Source organism: Merops nubicus, unplaced genomic scaffold (assembly GCF_000691845.1).
Source record: "Merops nubicus isolate BGI_N331 unplaced genomic scaffold, ASM69184v1 scaffold5308, whole genome shotgun sequence".
NCBI lineage: Eukaryota > Metazoa > Chordata > Aves > Coraciiformes > Meropidae > Merops > Merops nubicus.
In genome coordinates this window covers 9,128-29,747 of record NW_008625000.1, presented here as the reverse complement: position 1 = coordinate 29,747, position 20,620 = coordinate 9,128, and the positions used below count along the sequence as shown (strand labels likewise).

Below are 20,620 nucleotides of genomic sequence, written 5' to 3'. Positions count from 1 at the left end.
CGCCTGAAACAAATCAGCTCTCACCAAAAGTCAGGATATGTTCTGCTAACGAGCAAAGACCTCTCTGCAATCTTTGCCACTACTATGCGATTTTTTCTGCACTTACATTTCTGCCATAATTCACAACATTAACATTGAACATGTTTTTATTTGTTAAATGAGAGAACCTGCAATAATAAATTAATATACAGAAACCAAGTTTATGACTCTTTACCTTGTAGTTCAAAAAGAGAACTCGCATCTGTGGCTGTTTCAGAGGGCGCCTCTGTTATTGGCCTGAGATAAGACCTGTAACCTTTTAGTATTGAGGCCATGAAACACAGGAATGCTTCCTGGATCTCCAGATCTAACAGATGCAATTTCTTCCCAGAATTGAAATCATAGTCATTCATTGCTAATTCCATTAATGCATCTTCTCTTGGCCTTTGTTGCACTGTGAACAAAAACATTACATTTCAAATAGAGAAATGTTACTGAAATTGTAAAGAATTTCTCCTACTAGATTCAGTAATTACTGAGCTACGTTAAGTCTGGAACAGTTTAAAATACACATAGTTAAATTAAATCATGACATGCCAATGGATTCAGCTTGACCTTACACAACTCATCTCCAGATAATACCAAAAGCAAGATACATTTACCTTTACAGCACATTAGTTACTACAGCAACAGAGAGAAACAGTATGGACAGAGCTTTAAAAAAAAAAAAAAAAGCAAGCTGTTTGTAAAACCATAAAAATCTATGTAAGGGCTGATTAAAGAAGCCTATACACAAGCACATAGATGGGATATATTACTTTTTTTTACCAGTGCCCTTCATTTCTAAGTGCTCCCAAAAAGAGGATTATATGTACTGAGTACTATATACACACAAAACCACCTCTCAGATGTTTCTTGACGTTTCCACTTTACATCAATGCAAAACACTGGTACAGAGAAAGCAGGCAATCTTTTACAAAGATTTACCAAAATCCAGTCTTTAAGTAGATACTTGCATCAACATTTTAAAGCCATCAGAACTCTAGCTCGGAATTCACTGGTAACTTTGTAATAATGTCTCAGAACAGTGAAAGGAGGGTTTCCTTGCTGTCTTTCCACATAATTACATTGAGATCCTGGTAAATTCTTGTTACAGTTTATACTGCTTAAAAATCAGTACCGCTAGATTTTTATAGAGTACAGAGAATATAAGGTTTATAAATTTCTCTAGAGAAAACCTCAGAGTAAAATATATAAAAACTTTGAAATAACAGACAATTTTTATCACTTATCAGCTATACATTTTTGTGCAGCACATGCCAATAAACTTCTGTTTCTGTACATTCTAATTGAGACATGATTAAATCCTAGCGACCTCAAGAGCCAAGTTGGTGCAAAGAGCCTTTAAAAAACTAGAAGTGCCCTAAATATCACCTAAAAGGTGACAGTGGCAAAGATTTCATGCAATATGCTTTCCAGGTATGCATTTCTCAGACATGCAGTGTTGATCAATCCCATTTCTTTCTATACTCTGATTTAAATCTTAACCACTTGTTGTCTCCAGCACAGCAACTCAACTTTACAATTGCTTTTTTGCTCTACAAGGCTTCCTCCAATGTCTCTGGAAATCTTTTAAGTGCACAGGCAAAACACAATACTCAGTGTAACTGGTGACTTAAGAGCATATTTAATTAGCTATATTTATCTGTTCATGTGACACGCTATATCCAATGTAAATCTTACTGTGTACTTTCCCACTCACATTCTGCCAGCTGTTGATATAAATTACTTAAAGTGTTCATCAGATTTTTACAAGGTTTCTTTGGTAAGATCTTCCATGCAATAGCTTTCTTGTCACCAGTTCTGAAAAAGTGGGGGAGGGGAAAAAAAAAAGTATGAGTATATACTGCAATGAATGTGTATATAGGATGGTATTCAGAGGATTTTTCTGTCTCACCAGAGAACATAGAGTTTACTCCATTAAAACAGGACAGAGAAGGACTGAAAACCAGCCAACCCAGTCAAACCTGATTTACTACATGGAGATCTGGTGGCAACCATCCAACCAATGCCCCGTATTTCAGGCTGATGATTATGCAGCCACAATATCACTGAAATCAATCCACTTAGAACTCACCAAAGATGGATTAATAGCATTAAGCACCTGCCACTGCACAAGCAACCACCACACAGGCTACGTTCTGAGCTGTAATTACTTCAACTAGGATGCAGACAGTGACTAGAGTGCTCATAGTAACCTAAAATCAATTGGCTATGATAATTGCCTTGTGTTTACTCTACACAGACTTGGACTTACTACATCATTATCATTATGGAAAAAAAATGATGTTTTGTCAACAGAGGGCACCAGCAAACCTCTGGATTCTGTTCGTCACAAAGCTGCAAAAATAGTAAGCATTTGTTTTACTTTTTTCTCCACATGATGAAACAGAATTAATTTTAAAAAATGCACAGAAAAATCAGCTAAAAGTAGAATGAAAACAGAAATAACTGGACACGAATTATTTTCCATTAATATGTAGCTAAGTTGATAAAAACCAAAGTTATTGCAGCGTTGTTTGAACAAGTTCCCAGAACCTTCAGAGCAGAACTGTTACACAAACTTGGCATCAGCATAAAATCCCTAACTAAATTTTCTACTAATAAATAGTCAATATATGCAAACTTCTCCAAATCTATACACAACTAACAAAGGAAAAAAACCACACAAGTAAATTTAGGAAGAAAGATTTTAGTTAGCCACAATAATGCTGAAAGACTGCTACCAACAGAAGTATGATACAAAAAAATATGAGTAAAGATGCTGAGAAGCTATACTAAGTATATACCGAGTATGTTAAACACTATACTGAAATTAAAGTTTAATTCTGAAATACAAGTTTAATTGTTGTGTGGTTTAGAATCTCCAATTGGATTTACTCTCTTCTGTTTATTTCCATGTCACACCATCATGAGGAAGTAATTCTTTGGTTTGAATATCATAACAATATGGACTGTTTCCCAATGGTTTTAGTAGTGCTCTGCTGTTCCTTACTAGAATTTTAGATACCAGATGAATAGTATTACAGAAAAATGCAGTATTCTATACAATTCTGAAGGAGAAATATAATCCTGTTATTTCAATTTGTTAATGATGACATGACTCTAAGTCTTAATGAAGACTCTCTCACCCATCAAAGTTCAAATCTTTAATTCTCAACATGAGGTTCCTACATTTCATATTGATATGGATGAGGTTTTAATTGTTGGTAGTTTTCATGCAGATGCCCATAAGAAGATACTAGAATTTCTTGAACACTAAGAAAGCTGATCATGAAAAAGGAAAACTACTCTCCCCCAGGGACAATGAAGTGAGACACAATATGGTTAATCCAGGAAATGTGCCAATGTGTGCAAGGAGATTTTAGTGTAACAGAGTAAAAGGCAATAATGGGTCCATGAGGATTGTACCTCCACTCTGCAGTGGTGAGAACAGGAGACATCATTTCTAGTATGCTCATTTCAAGAAACAATTTTAAAACTCTAATTTTTCTAATATATCAACACCACACTCCCGAATTTGCCAAAAAGCTCTTTCTTTGCCTTTGAAAACAGGAAGGAAAAAAATTAACATTAAAAAAAATTGTTAATAAATACTTACTGAGAGATTGTATTGGTATCTAGGTCAACACAGCTAACGTCTGGTGGAGGGTCATAGAGGTCAAAGTATCTTGAATCAATTCCCACTATGAATGGGCACGGGGCACTTAACACATCTGCCAGTGCCAAGGGACAGAGAGGAATATATGGGCAAGGCCAGTGGAAGGGAAAGATCATCTTTGAAAATATGCAGAAATAAAAACATAGGTTACACTTGTAAAAATAATAGTTTATGCCAGTATAAATCACACTGTCTTCACTAACTGCCACTTCAAAATTATTTAACATGGCAGATTATTATGTATTATTGTATTATTATTATATAGATTATTAAATAATCTGCATCTAGATATTCAGTAAAAACATTATCATTTCTCTCAAGTTCAATGCGTGCAGAAATAAAGCTCTTCAGTACAATACTTTTTATAGTAGAGGGAGCAAAACAATGCTTAGTGAAGACAGGCAGGAAAATAATGTGCACTTAAAATTCTTCTGCAAGACAGAATACACTGCTATTAGAGAAAATCAGGAAGAGTATGCCTATTTATAATGTTTATAACACAAAGAGCCACAACAGTTATCCCTTCTCTTTCTGTTATCATTAGCAACATGTTTTTCTCTAATGATCTTTATTTTTATTCTTATTTTTATGTAACCTTTAAGCCTGATACTACTACTCACTTTAGATTTATCTAAAAAACATTCTTTTTTCCACTTACAGGTGTATGATTAAAAGAAGGTTACTTACAGAGACTAATGCCTCTGTGACACTAGTGAGGACAGAAGGTCGCAAGGAGTGGATGAGAATTTTGTGTTCCGTCACCGCAAATACGAGTAGAGTTACTGCATTTTCAGGTCCTAGATTCTGAAGTAGTGTTGAAAACTTGCCACCACTGTTACAGAATATAAACACACCAGTGAGTTAAGGATCACAAAAAAAAAAGTTCAATAAAAACTAGAAAACAAGGCATTAGAATGGGATTTAACTTGAATCTGCAAATCTTCACTGTAAAGATGACTGCAAGGCAGACTGCTCAGTACACTTCACTCTTCAGTGAAGAATGGTTACTGCCCAACAGTAACCATGACTCCTTGAGACTCTTCAATCAGTCTAGGCTATTTTCAGGACATGTGCATGATTTTTCTTTTTGAGCAGCAATTTACAGGGTGACAACATACATTTCTTTAACCACTCTCCTGCACAGAGACGTGAAAGTTAAGACAGTCACAGAACTCCTTCAATGACCTTGGCAATGCAAAAGCTGCACTATCTTGGGAGCTCAGGTACCAACTCCTAGAAAAGGGATAAAAAAAAAAATCTCTCTTCTGCCTCAAGCACTGCTCACATTATTTGAGAAAAACCATATATTGTTCATTAATTATGTATCCTTATCAGGGCACACACTCAATCATATAAAATAAATTCAGCTACAGTAGCTACAAAAGGCACTAGACAAGGTAAGTTAATTTGCACAATTACAGCTCAAAGTACTAAATCTTTTCTGCACTCTGAGTCAGAAAACATTTTACAATTAAAACAGAAGATACTGCTACTTGCCTCAGTGGAAGGGGAGATGACACAGGTTGGCTAAGAATCAGGTTATCATGGGGAGACAGCTGGAAAAAGATTTTTAAATACATTCTTTTTATTCTGACCTTTGGAAATACTTATTAGAAATTACACAACTATAACAAAGAACACCTAAGAATAAACTTGAAACTAAGCTGAACCTGATATATCCCAGCTGTATAGCACTGTAAGAAGAGCTGTGCACTACTATGCATCAGTATCTTTTAGTAAAATCCAGGCAGAGCATGCTCTTCCTTTCTTAGTCAGAACTGAATACATTGCATATTCATAAAGAGGAATTTAGACTAGCTAATACAAAAAAGAAAATAATATATTAACAGCTGAAAAATGAAGCCCTCTGTATTTTAAGGGAACTGAGGATCCATAGTTCATACTCAGCTTTCATGGGGGCTGGGGAGGATTCTTTCTTGATTTTCGTATGGATAAAATGCACAAAGGGGAGATGGCAGGCTGTAAGGTAATATTTTCTTCAGAAGACATAAGAATTAGGCTCTTAGCTGGCAGGATTGGCTGAGCTCAGCTTTGATAGTATCTTTAAAATTTGCATTAGTTGAAGATCCAAGACAAAGGTCTTATTAATTCACATTTCTTTCTTACAGTGATGTGTGATCAAGAGGAATCATTCACATACTCAGCATGAATAAGAGGATTCAAATGAGTACAAGAATACAGATATACAACCAATTTATCAAAACTCAAAGGACATTTTCAGCCACAGTAAATCCAAGGTAGCAAGATATCTGTTAATCCTCCCTGCTAAGTGGTCGTGCATTTTCTGCCTATTATATAAAAGCACACATACATGTAGCAGTTGTGAGTCACAGTAACTTGCACAACCAAGCTGCAAGTTCAGGTAACTTTTACTAGCATTTCATTTTTGAGCATGTTTCACCTTAGACTCTGCTGCAGATGTCCAGACCACAGAAGTCAAAAGATCAGAGGAATTAGTAATACAAATGCTGAAGCACTCAGGCACCTAACAGCATGCCTGGACAGACACACAGAACATCTGGCATTAACAGGAGGCTAAGCAGGACTGCTCCCTTGCTGTTTCACTTACAGCTTTTGGAGGCTGATGCCACTTATGGCTTCAGTGACAAATGAGAATGGCCACAATGCATCTGTATTCAAGTAAGTCATCTTGTGACGACCATCAGCACTAGGATTGTTCAGTGAAAGAATGCAGAGACCTCATTTTTTTTCAGCCCGAGGTAACCTTCATAAACTGCCCTCTGAAAGGAAACATCAGCCTAATGTCCTATGACTTTTGTTTCAGCAAACACAGAGCAACAAAACCAAGCATCTATTCAAAGTGCAGGACTCCATTAGGCAGAAGGGGCACTTACTGCCCCCATTCTCCACTACTCCATGTGCTCCTGAAGCCTGCAGGTTGTGCACACGTCCTCAGAACATGAATATCTTTGTAATAATGGGATGTCAGATCTGGAGAACAGAGTCTAGCAGAGTTCAGATCAGAAACAATCCATCAATGACAGCTAGAAACTGGCAATTGGGAACCTTCCTGAATGCTTTACTAATGGCTGTGATTTCTCTGAAACATGTACCATGTTCTCTCACTTGTAGCAGATGCTAAGGAGGATCTAAGAATGGGTTACACATCCAGGCTGGCATACATGCAGTTACTAAAATATACCAAGTCTCATTTTCAGGAAGCATATAGGCACTTGTGAGACATTCTACAGCAAAACATATTCAGGAGGATTTGCTATACTTCTTACTTAGTGGAAGACTACCATGCTTTAAATTAACAAGCTTCAGAAAGAAATTTATTTCTTGAATGAAATGAAATCCTAAAAGCTTGTCATTTTCAAGAATACATGCTTTCCCCACACTAGTTCTGGGAAAGCATCTTAGATACTATTACCTGTGATTTTATTTAGAGTAGTATCAAAGAACTCAAAAGTCCCTGAGAGCAGCTGGAAGGAAACATTTCTTCATAGACCTCAGCTACCACTGCCTACTTTAAAAGCAGTGTGTTCTCCATGTGTACTATCAGCGACTAAAGTTGTACTCATTTGGCACAAACAGCATTTTGAAAATAAAGTGTAACCAACATCATTTCACATCACATGTAGGTCCTTAGACTTTGTTCCAGGATATATACCCACAGATATGTTGAAAGAGTTCCCTAAAACGTCAAATTTAAAAAATTAAATGTTTTTCCTCTAAACTTGCTCAGGGTTCTCTGTAAATGTGTGTTTAGTGTTCCCTATTACAAATATTTTATTGAACATGAATATAAAAACATCCCAAGATGTTTTTTTACTGGGTTTTGACTTTAACTTTAAAATGATAATAGAAGTGACAGAAGTGTCAGATACAGTTTCAGTATCACTGTTCTCAGTTCCTTTTCAGTAACAGTAAAAATGTCACTTTAGAATATCCAAGTACAGCAAGGGTGGTCTTTAATATTCTATACATTCTACAAAGACATGACACAAGATTGCATTTACTCTGAAAGATTTTACCAGCAAATGGGCTGCTACATTAAGATTGAAAACTGCACAGGGCTCTCCCTATTTTATTTCATGCAAGTAGTAACAGTGAGCAACATCATTTTGTAACAATTTGTTCAAAACCACAGGATTGGTAGAGTAACTACAACTGAAATGGAGCTGTCTTTTCTCAGCAATAAAATTTTAACATGTCTCTACCCGTTTTGCTTCTCAGGAGGAAAAAAAAAAAAGAGAAGATTTAATAACATTTCACTTCAGAAGTTCTCTGAGATCAGGATTTCCTCTCTCCTACCAATTTGGTGACGTGAGTGAAATTTCAAATTACAAGTAACTTAATTCTGACAATTATGCCATTTTATTCACAGTAAAATTTGCTACATCTTGCAGGTAGGACAGAGTAAGGGTCATATCTGATAAAGCATGCCTCTGTTGAATGTGCATGGCTCTTGCAGTGTTCAATAAGAGCTACCCATTATGTAGAGGACAGCATGAAGCCCTTCAGGAAACTGAGTAATCATGAATATATGCTTCACATCTGGTTCTAATTTTATTTATTTATTATTTTACACTCAGCCATCATACAGTAGCAAGAAGAAAACCATTGAAAGGCTACTGCAGAAGTCAAACCAGATGCTGACCTTGAGTAGTTTTTCATTAATTTTCACAAACTCTGAAAAAAAAAAAAAATCAAGTTCTAAGCTCACAAAACAATTTCTGGTAATATCTCATTAAAGCCCTTACCTAAACCGGAAACAGAAAAGTAAAAAAATCAGTAAAAAATAAATGCATGACTACAGGGGAAAAAAAATCCTGATGAAAAATAAAGAACTAAACACAAAAATAACATTTTTCATTTACTAACCTGCTCAACAACTGTTTTGTCTTCACTTAAGACATAGCTCTGGATAAGAAATTTAAACTTACCTGAACCAGAATTCTTGGCCTCTGAGGGGATGGAAAAGGAACTTTATGCATGAAATGGGAAATGTGTCTAGATGAAAAGAAAAACACTGATTTAGTAGAAAATTTAAATTAATTGCTTTACCTCAAGACAAAATTATTGCCAGTAAGAGAAATTATTATATGAAAATGACATATACTAACTCAGAAGACAGAGAGCAAAAAAATCCAGCACCTAAACCCTACAGGGATCTTCCAACCATCAAATCTTATTTTTCTACTAGTGACAAAATTGCAGGCCAGATTATCTTTCAGACTACAAGCTTAGCTTGTGAGACTGAAAAATTATAAGGAGCTTTTTTTAATAGAAATATTTGTGAAGTAGAAATATTGCTATTTGAGTATCACAGTACCATTTACAATCATGCTTCTGAGACTGGTTTGAAATAGCTCTATACCTCAGAGACTAGCACTGGTTATTTGCAAAAAAATATTCACAGCTGAGTATCAAGGACAGTCATTAAATTCATCCCATTTCCTTCACATCCATTTTCTTCACTTCCAAATACAAAATGTTATGGAAGATTTCTGATGAAAAAAAGTGTTCAAGTTTTTCCATTTACTACAAGTACAGAAAAACCTTTTAAAAAATTTGAACATGTTCTCAGTTTCATGAATTGATTAAACTGACAAAAGGTCGAGACGTGTTGGAGTTCTACACTAGACACCGTTTCAGATTAAAAGAAACTACATGGAAAGAAACCATGCTGCAGCATACAGTTAACTGTGATTTCTGCAGCTCTTCCCATTATTACGACAGACAACCAACCAAACTTTGAAGAAATTCAGACAACCCTGTAAGTAAGCAGGGATTTATACAGAAGACTTGCTTTACATGCTTCTGATTCAAAGCTTTATATTTCATACACATTTCAATGTAGCTGCATATTACACCATTAGATGTTTATGGAAAAAAAAAAAAAAAGGGGGTTTTTTACTGTGTTTTTAATTTTGTGCACTTGTGCTAAGCTTTACTTTTTGTTGCAGTCCTATAGTCACATAACTGGCATTAACCAGAAGCTTCATCAGCAAACATCAAGGGAAAAGTATGCTGCTTGCAGAAGCAGGGCTGACTGAAAATGTTCAAATCCACATGCATGACACAGAAAAACCTCCACTGTCATTGAAACAGCCAAAGAAACGAGGCTAGATACTATATTAACTTCATGCAAGACCATGTAGCCAATTTAAATTATCCACAGCAAACTGACCAGTTTACAGATCAATCAGAATAAGCAAACAAATCTGTAGAATCAAAACTAATAAAATATTTACTATATTCACTTCTCATTCACTCCTGAAACTCAAAAAACAGTAAAGTTCTCAGTTTAAAAAAAGTTAATATCTTTTCATTATTGGAAGTTTCCACTATCAGAATTTTAAAACTAGTAGATGCAAAATGGAATGAGTGGATAACTCCACTTTTTTTGGTGGATCACCAAAAAATAATCCACAAAGTTAGCCTCAGAAAAGTTAATACTGAAGTTTAATCACAAAGAAGACTGATGTGTCATAAAATAAAAAAGGCAAAGATTGCATTTGAAACCTGATGCACTGAAAGGTTATGATTAGCCTAGAAACACTAAGTGGTATTACAGATCAGTTTCAGCTATGAACCACTTGGATGCAAGGGTTCTCTACATTTCAAAATGCAAAAAATTACTGTGATGACTTTTTGAAATGACTTACTTCTCAATGGGCAGGACATGTGGCCCAGAAATGGAGTAACGATACAGAAAGGTAAGGAACTTCTTGAAAGCATCAAAGAAGGGCCAGTGAGAGAGCAGGCAGATGCATTTATTTGTTTGAACTGTTCTGCATGTGTCTGGCTTTCCCTCAACAGCAGCTGCTAAGCCCAGCTGAGATTTTTGTTTCTCTGTGAGATTCTCTTCAGGATACAGCTCATAAAACTGAATAGCAGCACCATATACCTGTAAATAACACAGTTGGCTTAAAGTCAATGAATCTGCCTCAATCTTCAAAGCAATCTAACAAACCCCAAACGTGCAAGGAAAATAAAGTCTAATGTTACTGTTTGAAAAGTTACATTAATGCATCATCTTCTGAAGCAATCTATTCCGGAATATTCTTATGGCTGTGAAAATCCAGACTGTCTATTATTTATTTAAAACACTTAATGGCATATGAGAAAGAGTAATTTATGAAACAATTTAAGTGAAAGAAAAATAATGATTATACAGAGTACAACTACAGTCAACTGTTCCTACAATTTCCTTTAAAGCTGCTTTCAAAATCCTTTATAAGAAACTCAAAGCAGTACTCCTCTGACATCCAATTTACATTTTGGAACAAGTATATACATGTAAGGTTGTTTCCATGCTTGCAATAAAAACAGTATACTTGCGTGTATATGCAGTCAGAATTTTTATAGCTCTCTAGTTTCAAAGCCTAACATGACTGGAAAGCAAAGGACAGGTTTATATGATCAACAGTCCAGCAGTGAAATAAATCCAAGCAACTCTTTAAAACAGTCTTTAAATTAAGCCCAGCTTAACAGATTAACTAATAGACTCAAGCTTGTCTATGCAAATACGCATTACCATCACCCTGAAGAGAAAAATAACCAAATTTTTCAACATTATTAACTTTATTTACATTAACTTTTAAGCCTTAGAAAATACCTTTTCTGCAGAAGCTCCAGTTAGTACAAAGGTAGAGAAAACTGGGAGAGGGTATTTACTGTTAGATGGCCAACATTCAATCGTTGCACCCATAGGTAGACAAAAAAGAGGCACAGATTCTGGCAATGGGAATGATTCATAATCTTCTTCAGGATATCTGCATATTAAACCTATAAGGGCAATATGTAAAGAGGCAGTTATGTAAGGAATTGCAGAAACATACTTGTAATAGCTCATTCCATTAAAAAAAATATCAGAAAAATCATATATGAGCAATATTAACTCCAGAAGATCAGGAAAGTTGTAAATACTCAGGCTGGAAAGTGGCAGCATGCTGCCAGGGCCTAAGTAGAAATCATCTGACTAAAACATTGGATTGAGGTCCTGCTTACTGTGCTAGGAGCTATTTTTGGTTTCTGTTTGCAGGTTGTGTGCTTCTCAACTGTCATAATAGTTCACGTTCATCACTGGTGTAAGTAAATATTTAAAATGTAGCTAAAAAATCGTAACCTGAATAATTGAGAAATGACAAATTTTTAATAATGAAAGCAATTCATTCTTGCCAACAAGTTTCCTGAAAACTCTGATATTAGATGCTATTTTTTTAAACATCAATAGAATCAAACCAATTAATTATGCTCATCCATCTCAGCTGAAGAGTCAGCTAATGCACTATCAGACTAATGTGCTTAGACTTAATTTTAAACATAGCTGTAAAACACAATGTTCTGAAGCAGAGGCTCTTAACATTCTTTTAACAGAGGTCTTTGATTACATCATAGGGCTGTACCAATCTATCCTTTCTGACTGCCAACCCAGGGGACTCCAAAATGAGAAGGAATATTGTGTGAAGGAACTTAGGATTTCTCTGCATAAGAGAGAACAATCAATATACTTTTTTTTTTCATATCCAGTGAAATATTAATAAGCAAAAACTGGTAATCAAGAAGGGCAGTGGGTTTCCCTCTCTTAAAAGAGGCAAAATTTTGTGCAGGCTACTACCAGATGTGTAGCCTTTTAAAACTTTTGCTTACAAATTTATTGTTCAGTTAGTTCTAAACTATTGTTTACAGAGAGCAGCATCTCAAAGGGATGTAAGTGAATTAAAGTTTAAGTCTGAATCATGCTCATGACTTGCACTCAAACAAAATCAGGGTTTTGAAATATAAACAGCAGAAACAAACTGAAAAAAAATCATCTGTAACAAATCTAATTCTGTCTTGTAAATAACAGAACAAAATAAGGATGTTACACAGTCCAAAAATACTTGAAGAGCTCAATGCCACAAATGTTCAGGACAGGGGGAAGTCTGAAGCCTTCTTCAATGTGTTTCTTAGAGGAAGCAATCATGAAAATGTATCAAATCATTCTTGTGGTATTTTCTTCTGCAGATATATATACACACACATCCTTAAGAGACAGTTACTAGCAACAAAAACAGAGGTGGAAGAAACAGGTTTGTAGAGATCTATCAAAACAACTAAGCTGCCAATTAAAATAAAACTTTAAAACAAAATTGTCATGATACATAATTCTAAGGCTCATGTTGGGACATTATTTGAAAAGAATTCTTCAGTGAAAGATTCCTTTTTGGAAAAGGCCAAGACAGTGTCTTTGTCAAATAATCCTCCAGTAAAAAAAGGTATTATATTACAAATAAGAGAAGAGAAATTGTAGTTACATACCAGCTTTATACGATATGGTGTTGGTTTTTGCCACAGACTTTTTATAACATAAATATACTGCTGAGCCCCACTGTAAAGCAAAAGAAATTATTAGATTACATGATGAAGGGTAACAAAAGGATGTAACAGAAAAGAGTGGAGGAAAACATCCTCTTCCTTGTTTACAAAGAAGCCTGATCTACACACAAAAATACATAGAGCATAAGTTGTAGGAATTTTGGGCCTGCTGCACCACCCTTCCTGACAATGGCCACAAACATGACTGGGAAGCACTGTGTTAGCTCTGAGCTACCCTGCCCATGGCATCAGCCTGACCTCTGAGACACAACTGGTTTATAGACTGAAGCATGACATCTATAAATTCCTCTCTAAAACATTAACACAACTACAGAACTTCAAGTACAATTGTCATCCATATAAATATTTAGACCTTTCTTCACTTTGTTAAACTTCTGCCTTAAAAGCATATATATACAGATATACCAAACATACATGCACACATTTATGTATATACACACACACAGAGTGCCATGGTTGTTATTAACTTTGTGCATTATTTTAACTTAATACTTAAAAATTAGTTTTGTTCCTTCATGTTTATTTTAATCACGCTGATCTTTAAGCCAAATTCCTTATTCCATCTGTGATTTTCAGTCTGTGAAACACTGCAGGGTAATGTCAGTTTTTGCAGTGTCTAAACAATTTCCTTTCTGGCATTGTTAATGTTTTTAAGTATTTTTGAAGTTCTCAACTTCTGGCCATGAGAATAAAGAACATGGCAAGCCATAGAAGGGAAGAGACCAGCACCCTTTAAGGGTACACAAAGCTTTTACAGACAGCAGAAAGATAAAACAATTCCCATAAGACTCCCATAACCCTGTCAATCCAGGGACTGGTAGAACTGAAAAATCCATTTCTTAATGTCTGCAGGCATTTATTTAAAAACAAGTACAGATCGATTTCCATGATCCTTGTTGCATGACACTACTCACATATGCAGCCAGCATCCCCATCAGCATGCTGACTTTTGAGGACCCTACAAAATCCAGCATGTAGGGCTGCAGATTCAACCAGGAGACAACTAAATACTAAGGTTCTGCAAAACAAAGCGCTGTGATGCCTGCATATTTCAGCAGGTCCAGCTTTGGAACTAAATTTGCTCTCTTCAGCTCCCTGAAAGGAGGTTGGAGTGAGGTGGGGGTTGGTCTCTTCTGCCAAGTAACAAGCAATAGGGCTAGAGGGAATGGGGTTAAATTGCACCAGGAGAGGTTTTGATTGGATATTAGGAAGAATTTCTCTCCTGCAAGAGCAGTGAGCCACTGGCCCAGGCTCCCCAGGGAGATTGTATTCACCCCTGGAGGGGTTCAAAAAACCATGTGGATGTGGCATCTGGGGACATGGTTTAGTGGTGATGGTAGTGCTGGGTTGGCAGTTGGACTTGCTGATCTTGGAAGTCTTTTCCAACCTTCTATGTTAAGCATTTAAACAAGCTTACAGTCAACGGAATCCAGTACCACTCATACGAACTTTCTTCAGAGAGAAAGTTTGTGAAAATCCTGATAATGGCTTTTATAAAACAGCACTATATGCAATGGAGAGTTTAAAACAAAGCACAGTTGGTGGCTAGATACAGTTTTGTATCTAGATAGATAACCTGTTAGATACAGGTTGTTTTAGTGTTGTGTTAGACAACACTAAAATTGGTGTCTCCAACAGCCAGGTCTGTAAAACCTGCTGTTATAGACATGGTTGACACAACCAGTTTTAAAGGGCAAAACCAAAGCTGCTGAAGTCAGCACTTCCAAGTCAGCACAAAAAAGCCTATTTGCTCCAAGACTTCCAAAAAGACTTCATTCCAAGCAGGAACAAAGAACTGCAATCCTCCAACTCTTCCAAGATTTGATTTATCTTTCCAGAGCGCTCATCAACGTTTTTCACCAGGTACTCTGAGAACTGTCACAATCACATCATTGAACATCAAACGTCCCAATTTTGAATCTTACCATGCTATTATTAAGATTCTTGTCAACCTTGCAGAAGGTGTGCGGAGGGGTTTCTCCTTTACTGGGTATGATGATACATATGTCTGTAACAGCCAGGGTGTTCTGGGTCATGTTTTCGGAGGCTCTGCGGTACGTGATGTACACTCTCTGTGACGAGGCACTGCCACTAATATTAGCAGGCCGACCATATGGTGTGGTTTGAATTATTTCACAACCTTGCTTTACTCTTTCTTTCCCATCATATAAAACCCTAGTTAAAATGGGATGAGCAAAAGTCAGAAACAATTTTTTTTAACATTTTGAATACTAATACTATACTAGGATTACAACTGAATAGCACTAATTTAGCAGCAGCTCTTTTCTTATCTCCAATCAAAATATTTTTACTGACAAGTTCAGGTCACATTATATCAAATTACACTCTAGCAGGAAAACTGTGATGAAAGTGCACTACTTTTCCTCACATATAATTGATTTTAAATGTTTTGTTCACTGCAAAACAGTGTTGCTTTCAATTCTGTTAATCATTGCCTGATCCTAAGAATGTCATACAACTCACCCCTTTTCAATCTGTATTAAACGTTAAGCATCTTATCTCCACCCAAATATATAAATTTCTAAGCCATTTATAACTTTCAAACTCCAAAATGCAAAGGATTACAGCTGTCATTAAAATCCACTCAGCATGCATTTTTCCTACTACACTGGGTTACAGCATGCTCAGGTCAACAAATGTCTTCCTGTTTAGAGTTTTGCCTTATATTTGTATTTCAATAAATCTGCTTGATTTGCTCCTTAGTCAAAACTGCCAAAGCCACCTACAGGAACAGAAAGCTCACTCACCCCAAGTCAGTGAGTGGGGGCTTATCCCTTCCTCGGCGGTAACAAAGGTACATCTGCGGCCCTACAAGACTGCCATTATTGAGGTCTGCAGACAGGCCCGAGGGAGTCACATCTATGCATCTGTAACCCTGGGGAGCTTCCTCCCCCAGGGATTTATTCAGTACTGTTACGTCTGTAATAGGTTCTTTTGGCTTGGCAATTTTATGGCAAGCATCGTTGAAGTGGATTTCCTCCTCTAGTGGTTTTGAAATATCTGTTAATCCTGCCACAACAAAGTAGTCAGCAACACGAGCCCCTTTGTCTTCCATCTTCCATTACAAGACGTTGTAACTGGTGAGAAAGAAATGTACATCAGTATTATTTTAAAGGCTGTTATAAGGTATCAGAAATAATAAGACTGCTTATTTTTAAAACTAGGAAACTCGCGACATCATCAATGAAAACACAATAGAAGAATATAATAGAAAGAGAGATCCACCACCAGATCATGTAATGTTTCTAGTCTGTAATCACAATCTTCCGAGCCACAATCATGGGAGTTGATGGTTAAATGCTGGATGTACTCTAGGTGACCCTGCTCTGGCAGGGGGGGTGGACTGGATGATCTTTCGAGGTCCCTTCCAACCCCTATGATTCTATGATTCTGTTATTCTATGAATGGAAAATGCAAGTGGCCTCTTTTTGTTAACTTACTAGAGCAGCTGAACCAACAGTCACAGTGACAGCAAAAGTGTGCAAAGTTTTGCAAATATTTTACTACTTAAAAAGCAGTTCTCATGTATTTTGCATATGGTCTGTTACTGCGCCCTGCTCACCATGACAATGGATCTAAGGCACCATCTGCAATTAATTTGCTTCCTGAACATTAACATATATGAAAACATTATTCTAAAAGCTGTAAATGTAATACTTGCAGCCATCTCAACCTATAAGGTTTTACATCAGATGCCAAGTATTGGTACTCTTCTTGGAGTATTTTTGCAGGCTAAAAGATAATATTTTAATTTACAGTATTTTAGGGCTCAGCTCTTTGATATACAGCCTATCCATAGCCAGCAATACACCAGTTTTATAGAAAACACTGAAGCCAAGTCAACTTCAATGGACTCCAGACCCCTGTGAAACAAACATTCAAGACCACATTAAGTTTTTTGTAGTGAAAAGGAATACAAGTCTTGCTGTTCCAGCCCAATAGCATTGAGAAATGACCCACTTTCTTCATGGAACACACCGAATTAAAAAGGTTTTAAAGACAAATTCCTTCTGTATAGTGGTTTGGTTTTGTTTTTCCTGTGTTTGCTACCAATGTTGTAAATTAACCTCAGCACAGAACCAAGTAATACCTGTAGGGTGGAAAGATGGCCTTGCACACAACTGCAAGTCACTTAAACTCCATGTCTTTTTAATAGCTTGATTTTGCAAATAAAAAAATGCTTTGTTCTCTTTCATGGATCACCAAGAAATGGGTTAAAAACTTTTATCTAAGTCACCCACATGTGCTGGAACCTCACTAAAGCAGCTTCAGGAAATTTACCATCATCAAGTCCCATATTTTTTAAACCAGACAAGCTATTTAAGACTCTCTTGTTATATTAATTTTGTTTCAGTGTAAAATTTTACTGCAAGAGAAACTGTTACAACACATGAGTTTCAAGAGCTTGCTGACAGAAACTCTATGAACAGAATTTAAAACAGCTTGAGTGGCTGGTACAGGATTTCAGTTTTCATGCCACCTTATTCCAGTTGCTTTATCTCCCTTTTTTTGCTCTCAGTAGCACGTATTAAGCTGTATCAAACTTCACACCATCACGATTCTTATGTTTTACCAACAGATCTTATTAAAAGAAACAAAGATAAATCTGGACATCTCTCACTGGTAATTAGGAAAATTAAGTCCTAAATTGATACTGTGCATTTAATCAAATTGTTCCAAGCTGGCTTCAGATCTCCAACACCAGTCCCTGCTCGAGAAGGAAAAATGTTAGCCTGTGCCTGAGCACCCCTGTCAACCTCATCGACCAGTGCAAGAAAGGCAATTCCATCTTCCTGCCCTTGCTCTGTAGGGTGGTTCTATTTGGCTAGAGTAACTCACTTGACTAGCTTCTAAAGTCCCAAGGAAATGAGTAACAGTTTTTATTTTAAGGTTATCTGCATTACACAAGAAAATGCCAAGGAAAAGAAATAATTATCCAACCTTTATTTCTTTCTATACCGTTAACAAGCAGCGTGGGACACTTCAGAACCCATGACTACTGGGAAGCTATCATCAATATAAAGTAGTGTAACAGTTTGTAAATAACTCTTCAGTTTGTTTTCCAAGAAGAGCATGCAATTACAAAACTAACTGAATTTAGGTTAAATTAAACTTATTTCAAAAACATCTGGGATATGTTACTCAATGAGCAGTATATGAAAGTAACAGCTACAAACTCATACTTCTCCTCGAGTGATATATCCAAAGAGACACAAATTCAACCACGGCATATGCTGCCTATTATTTCACTGTACATCTGGCTTCATCAAATCCAGAACAGGCTAGCATGGAGAGATGAAAGTGTCATAAAGCATCTTGAAACTCTAACACAAGACCAAACACACCAAACATCTTCTAGCAGCGCAACTTAAGTTCTAAATATTTTGTAACATTAACAAATCTCTGCAAAATTTAACTATGGTATAGTACATTTTGACTGTCATGAAAACTTCCTATCTTTATCAACCAGCACTCACACTAAAGCAATGAGTTGTAATAGTTTGAAAGCTACAATACACTGGGAAAGTATTTGCTCTTAAGTTAAAAAGAAAAATAAATTAAAACACATCAGAGCGTATGCGGCTGCTTTTAAGAAGTACCATTTGAAAATGCAGCAAGAAATGTAGAAAGAAAAAAATGAATACTTCATAACATAGATCAGAGCTATGGTCAAAGACTGCTCAGAGCGCATTTATATATATAACTCCCCCAAAGATTCCTCCAGAACTGATGAAGAAAGGGCTGGCTAAGTACAAGCTACCACTCAAGCAATTTAAACTCAACGCTTACCCCATTATAAGCTCTGGTGAAAAACGTTTTCCATTAAAACACTTGAGAAGAGAGAAAGTAGCCTGAAAGCTGGTCAGCCTTGCACTCCTCTGCATGAAAAACGCCCTGTAACCACACGCTCAGTGCAAAGCAGCAGAAACAAACACTCCAAAACCTAACTTAGCCTTGAAGATCTCTGAGTTAGAAAAATATTGAGTTCCTTTTCTCATTAGCATTATTTCTATACTAACTTCTGGAGTGCTTCACAATGCCTTTTAAGTTGAAAACAGTGTTTTAGTAATCAAAAATCATACAAATTATGACTGCTAAAATTGCACCAGGTTAGCCTTGTAGCTTCAGTGTATTAGCAGCACACTCTTCCAGTTTAATTAGCCAAGAAAGAATTACAAATAGAAAAATGTATATGCATTCTACAAAGAGTTGTAACTAACTCACAATTTAAGCCTAATATTTCATATTAAGTTTATACCAAAATTCTTAAATTCAAACATTCATTTATTCCCAAAAGAACCTCAAAGAAAAACTGGGACAAGCTCTCCTCATTTAGAGCCAGTTAAAATTAGAATCCCCTACATACAAACACCTGCTATCACACAAATTTGCTTCCTAAGGTTATAGCAAGTAATACACAAGTCAGCAAGATATTCATAATTTAATGCAGCTTTTACAGAAGGGAGAAAAAAAAAGGCCTAGCTGATGATGCATCATCCCTTCAGATCTTTGCCTTCTGATACAAAGGCTTGCAGCTAAAAATGGGATGAAATGCAGAAGACATCAAAACAAAAGCCAACTTAGACTTTACTAGAGCTACTGTGATACTCAAATTTTCAACATCTGTTTACTGTGAGAGCAGATTTATGCAAACTTTATGTTAACAGACCCCAGAAAGAAGGTATATAATGTGAGCTGATTCAGTGACAAAAAAAACATTCTGTGAAAAAACAATTTCACATCAGCTGGCGAATGGGAATAATTTCTGTAGGAACCTTTACCATGAAACTGTTCCAAAGCACACCATAATTACATACAACACACAGCACTCCAAGTCAAATTCCAGGGAAAAAAAAAAACCAACAAAACAAAACAAAACCAAATCCAGGAAAAAGTCACACTGCACAAGAGTTGCTTGAATCAGCAGGTGAAATTCAAAACAGCACAGTGTCACCTGGAGATGCAGCTATTACAGAGCTTCTCCAGGCTGGGGACAACAGGTTGTCCTTTGAAGTCAATGCCATGGGATCATAAACATAACTTTTTACCAAAGCCCCTGGAAACAAGTGCAGTGTATGGTCTTTGAGCCATCTCATCACAATGGCTTTTAATGGACTGCACAGAATTAATGCCACCATAAATGAAGCACTGTAAACACCAAGGAGAAAAAAAAATACCTTTGCAAATACCAAACTGACTTGTAAGAACATACTAAAAACATCCACAGACTTTGCAGATCACAACCATTACATAGAATATAGGTGAAAAGAGGGCTTTTTGCCATTTCTAAAATTATGAAAACATGCAAAACAAACAGATAATTTTGCCACAGATCCACAAACTACAAGCTTGATTACTTTGCTGAAAGACAAAGGGTAAACACAGTTTCATTGTTTATTCAATTTTGATTTTTTTAATATATTTCTTCATAAGCATTTAGGAAATATGTATTAGTTTTTGCTGTCAGTGCTGTTGTGATTTATAGGTGCTGGCATTTGAATAACTCTAAAAGAGATTACTCTGGAA

The 20,620-nt window shown here is 36.2% G+C and overlaps 1 protein-coding gene across 1 annotated transcript in view; it reads right to left on the bottom strand.

The window, feature by feature from the left end:
* DENND4A (DENN/MADD domain containing 4A) overlaps nucleotides 1-16,172 on the bottom strand; it is a gene marked incomplete at its 3' end in the record, with an annotated part of 33,380 nt that extends 17,208 nt beyond the window's left edge. The window contains exons 1-11 of the mRNA XM_008945519.1: nucleotides 15,841-16,172; nucleotides 14,998-15,247; nucleotides 12,995-13,064; nucleotides 11,310-11,479; nucleotides 10,357-10,598; nucleotides 8,632-8,698; nucleotides 5,198-5,256; nucleotides 4,388-4,532; nucleotides 3,641-3,816; nucleotides 1,742-1,842; nucleotides 215-433 (exon numbers count right to left, since the gene is read on the bottom strand). Of these exons, the coding sequence (XP_008943767.1) occupies nucleotides 215-433; nucleotides 1,742-1,842; nucleotides 3,641-3,816; nucleotides 4,388-4,532; nucleotides 5,198-5,256; nucleotides 8,632-8,698; nucleotides 10,357-10,598; nucleotides 11,310-11,479; nucleotides 12,995-13,064; nucleotides 14,998-15,247; nucleotides 15,841-16,148 (1,807 nt within the window). The remainder of the gene's footprint in view (nucleotides 1-214; nucleotides 434-1,741; nucleotides 1,843-3,640; nucleotides 3,817-4,387; nucleotides 4,533-5,197; nucleotides 5,257-8,631; nucleotides 8,699-10,356; nucleotides 10,599-11,309; nucleotides 11,480-12,994; nucleotides 13,065-14,997; nucleotides 15,248-15,840) is intronic.
* Nucleotides 16,173-20,620: the final 4,448 nt, after the last annotated feature.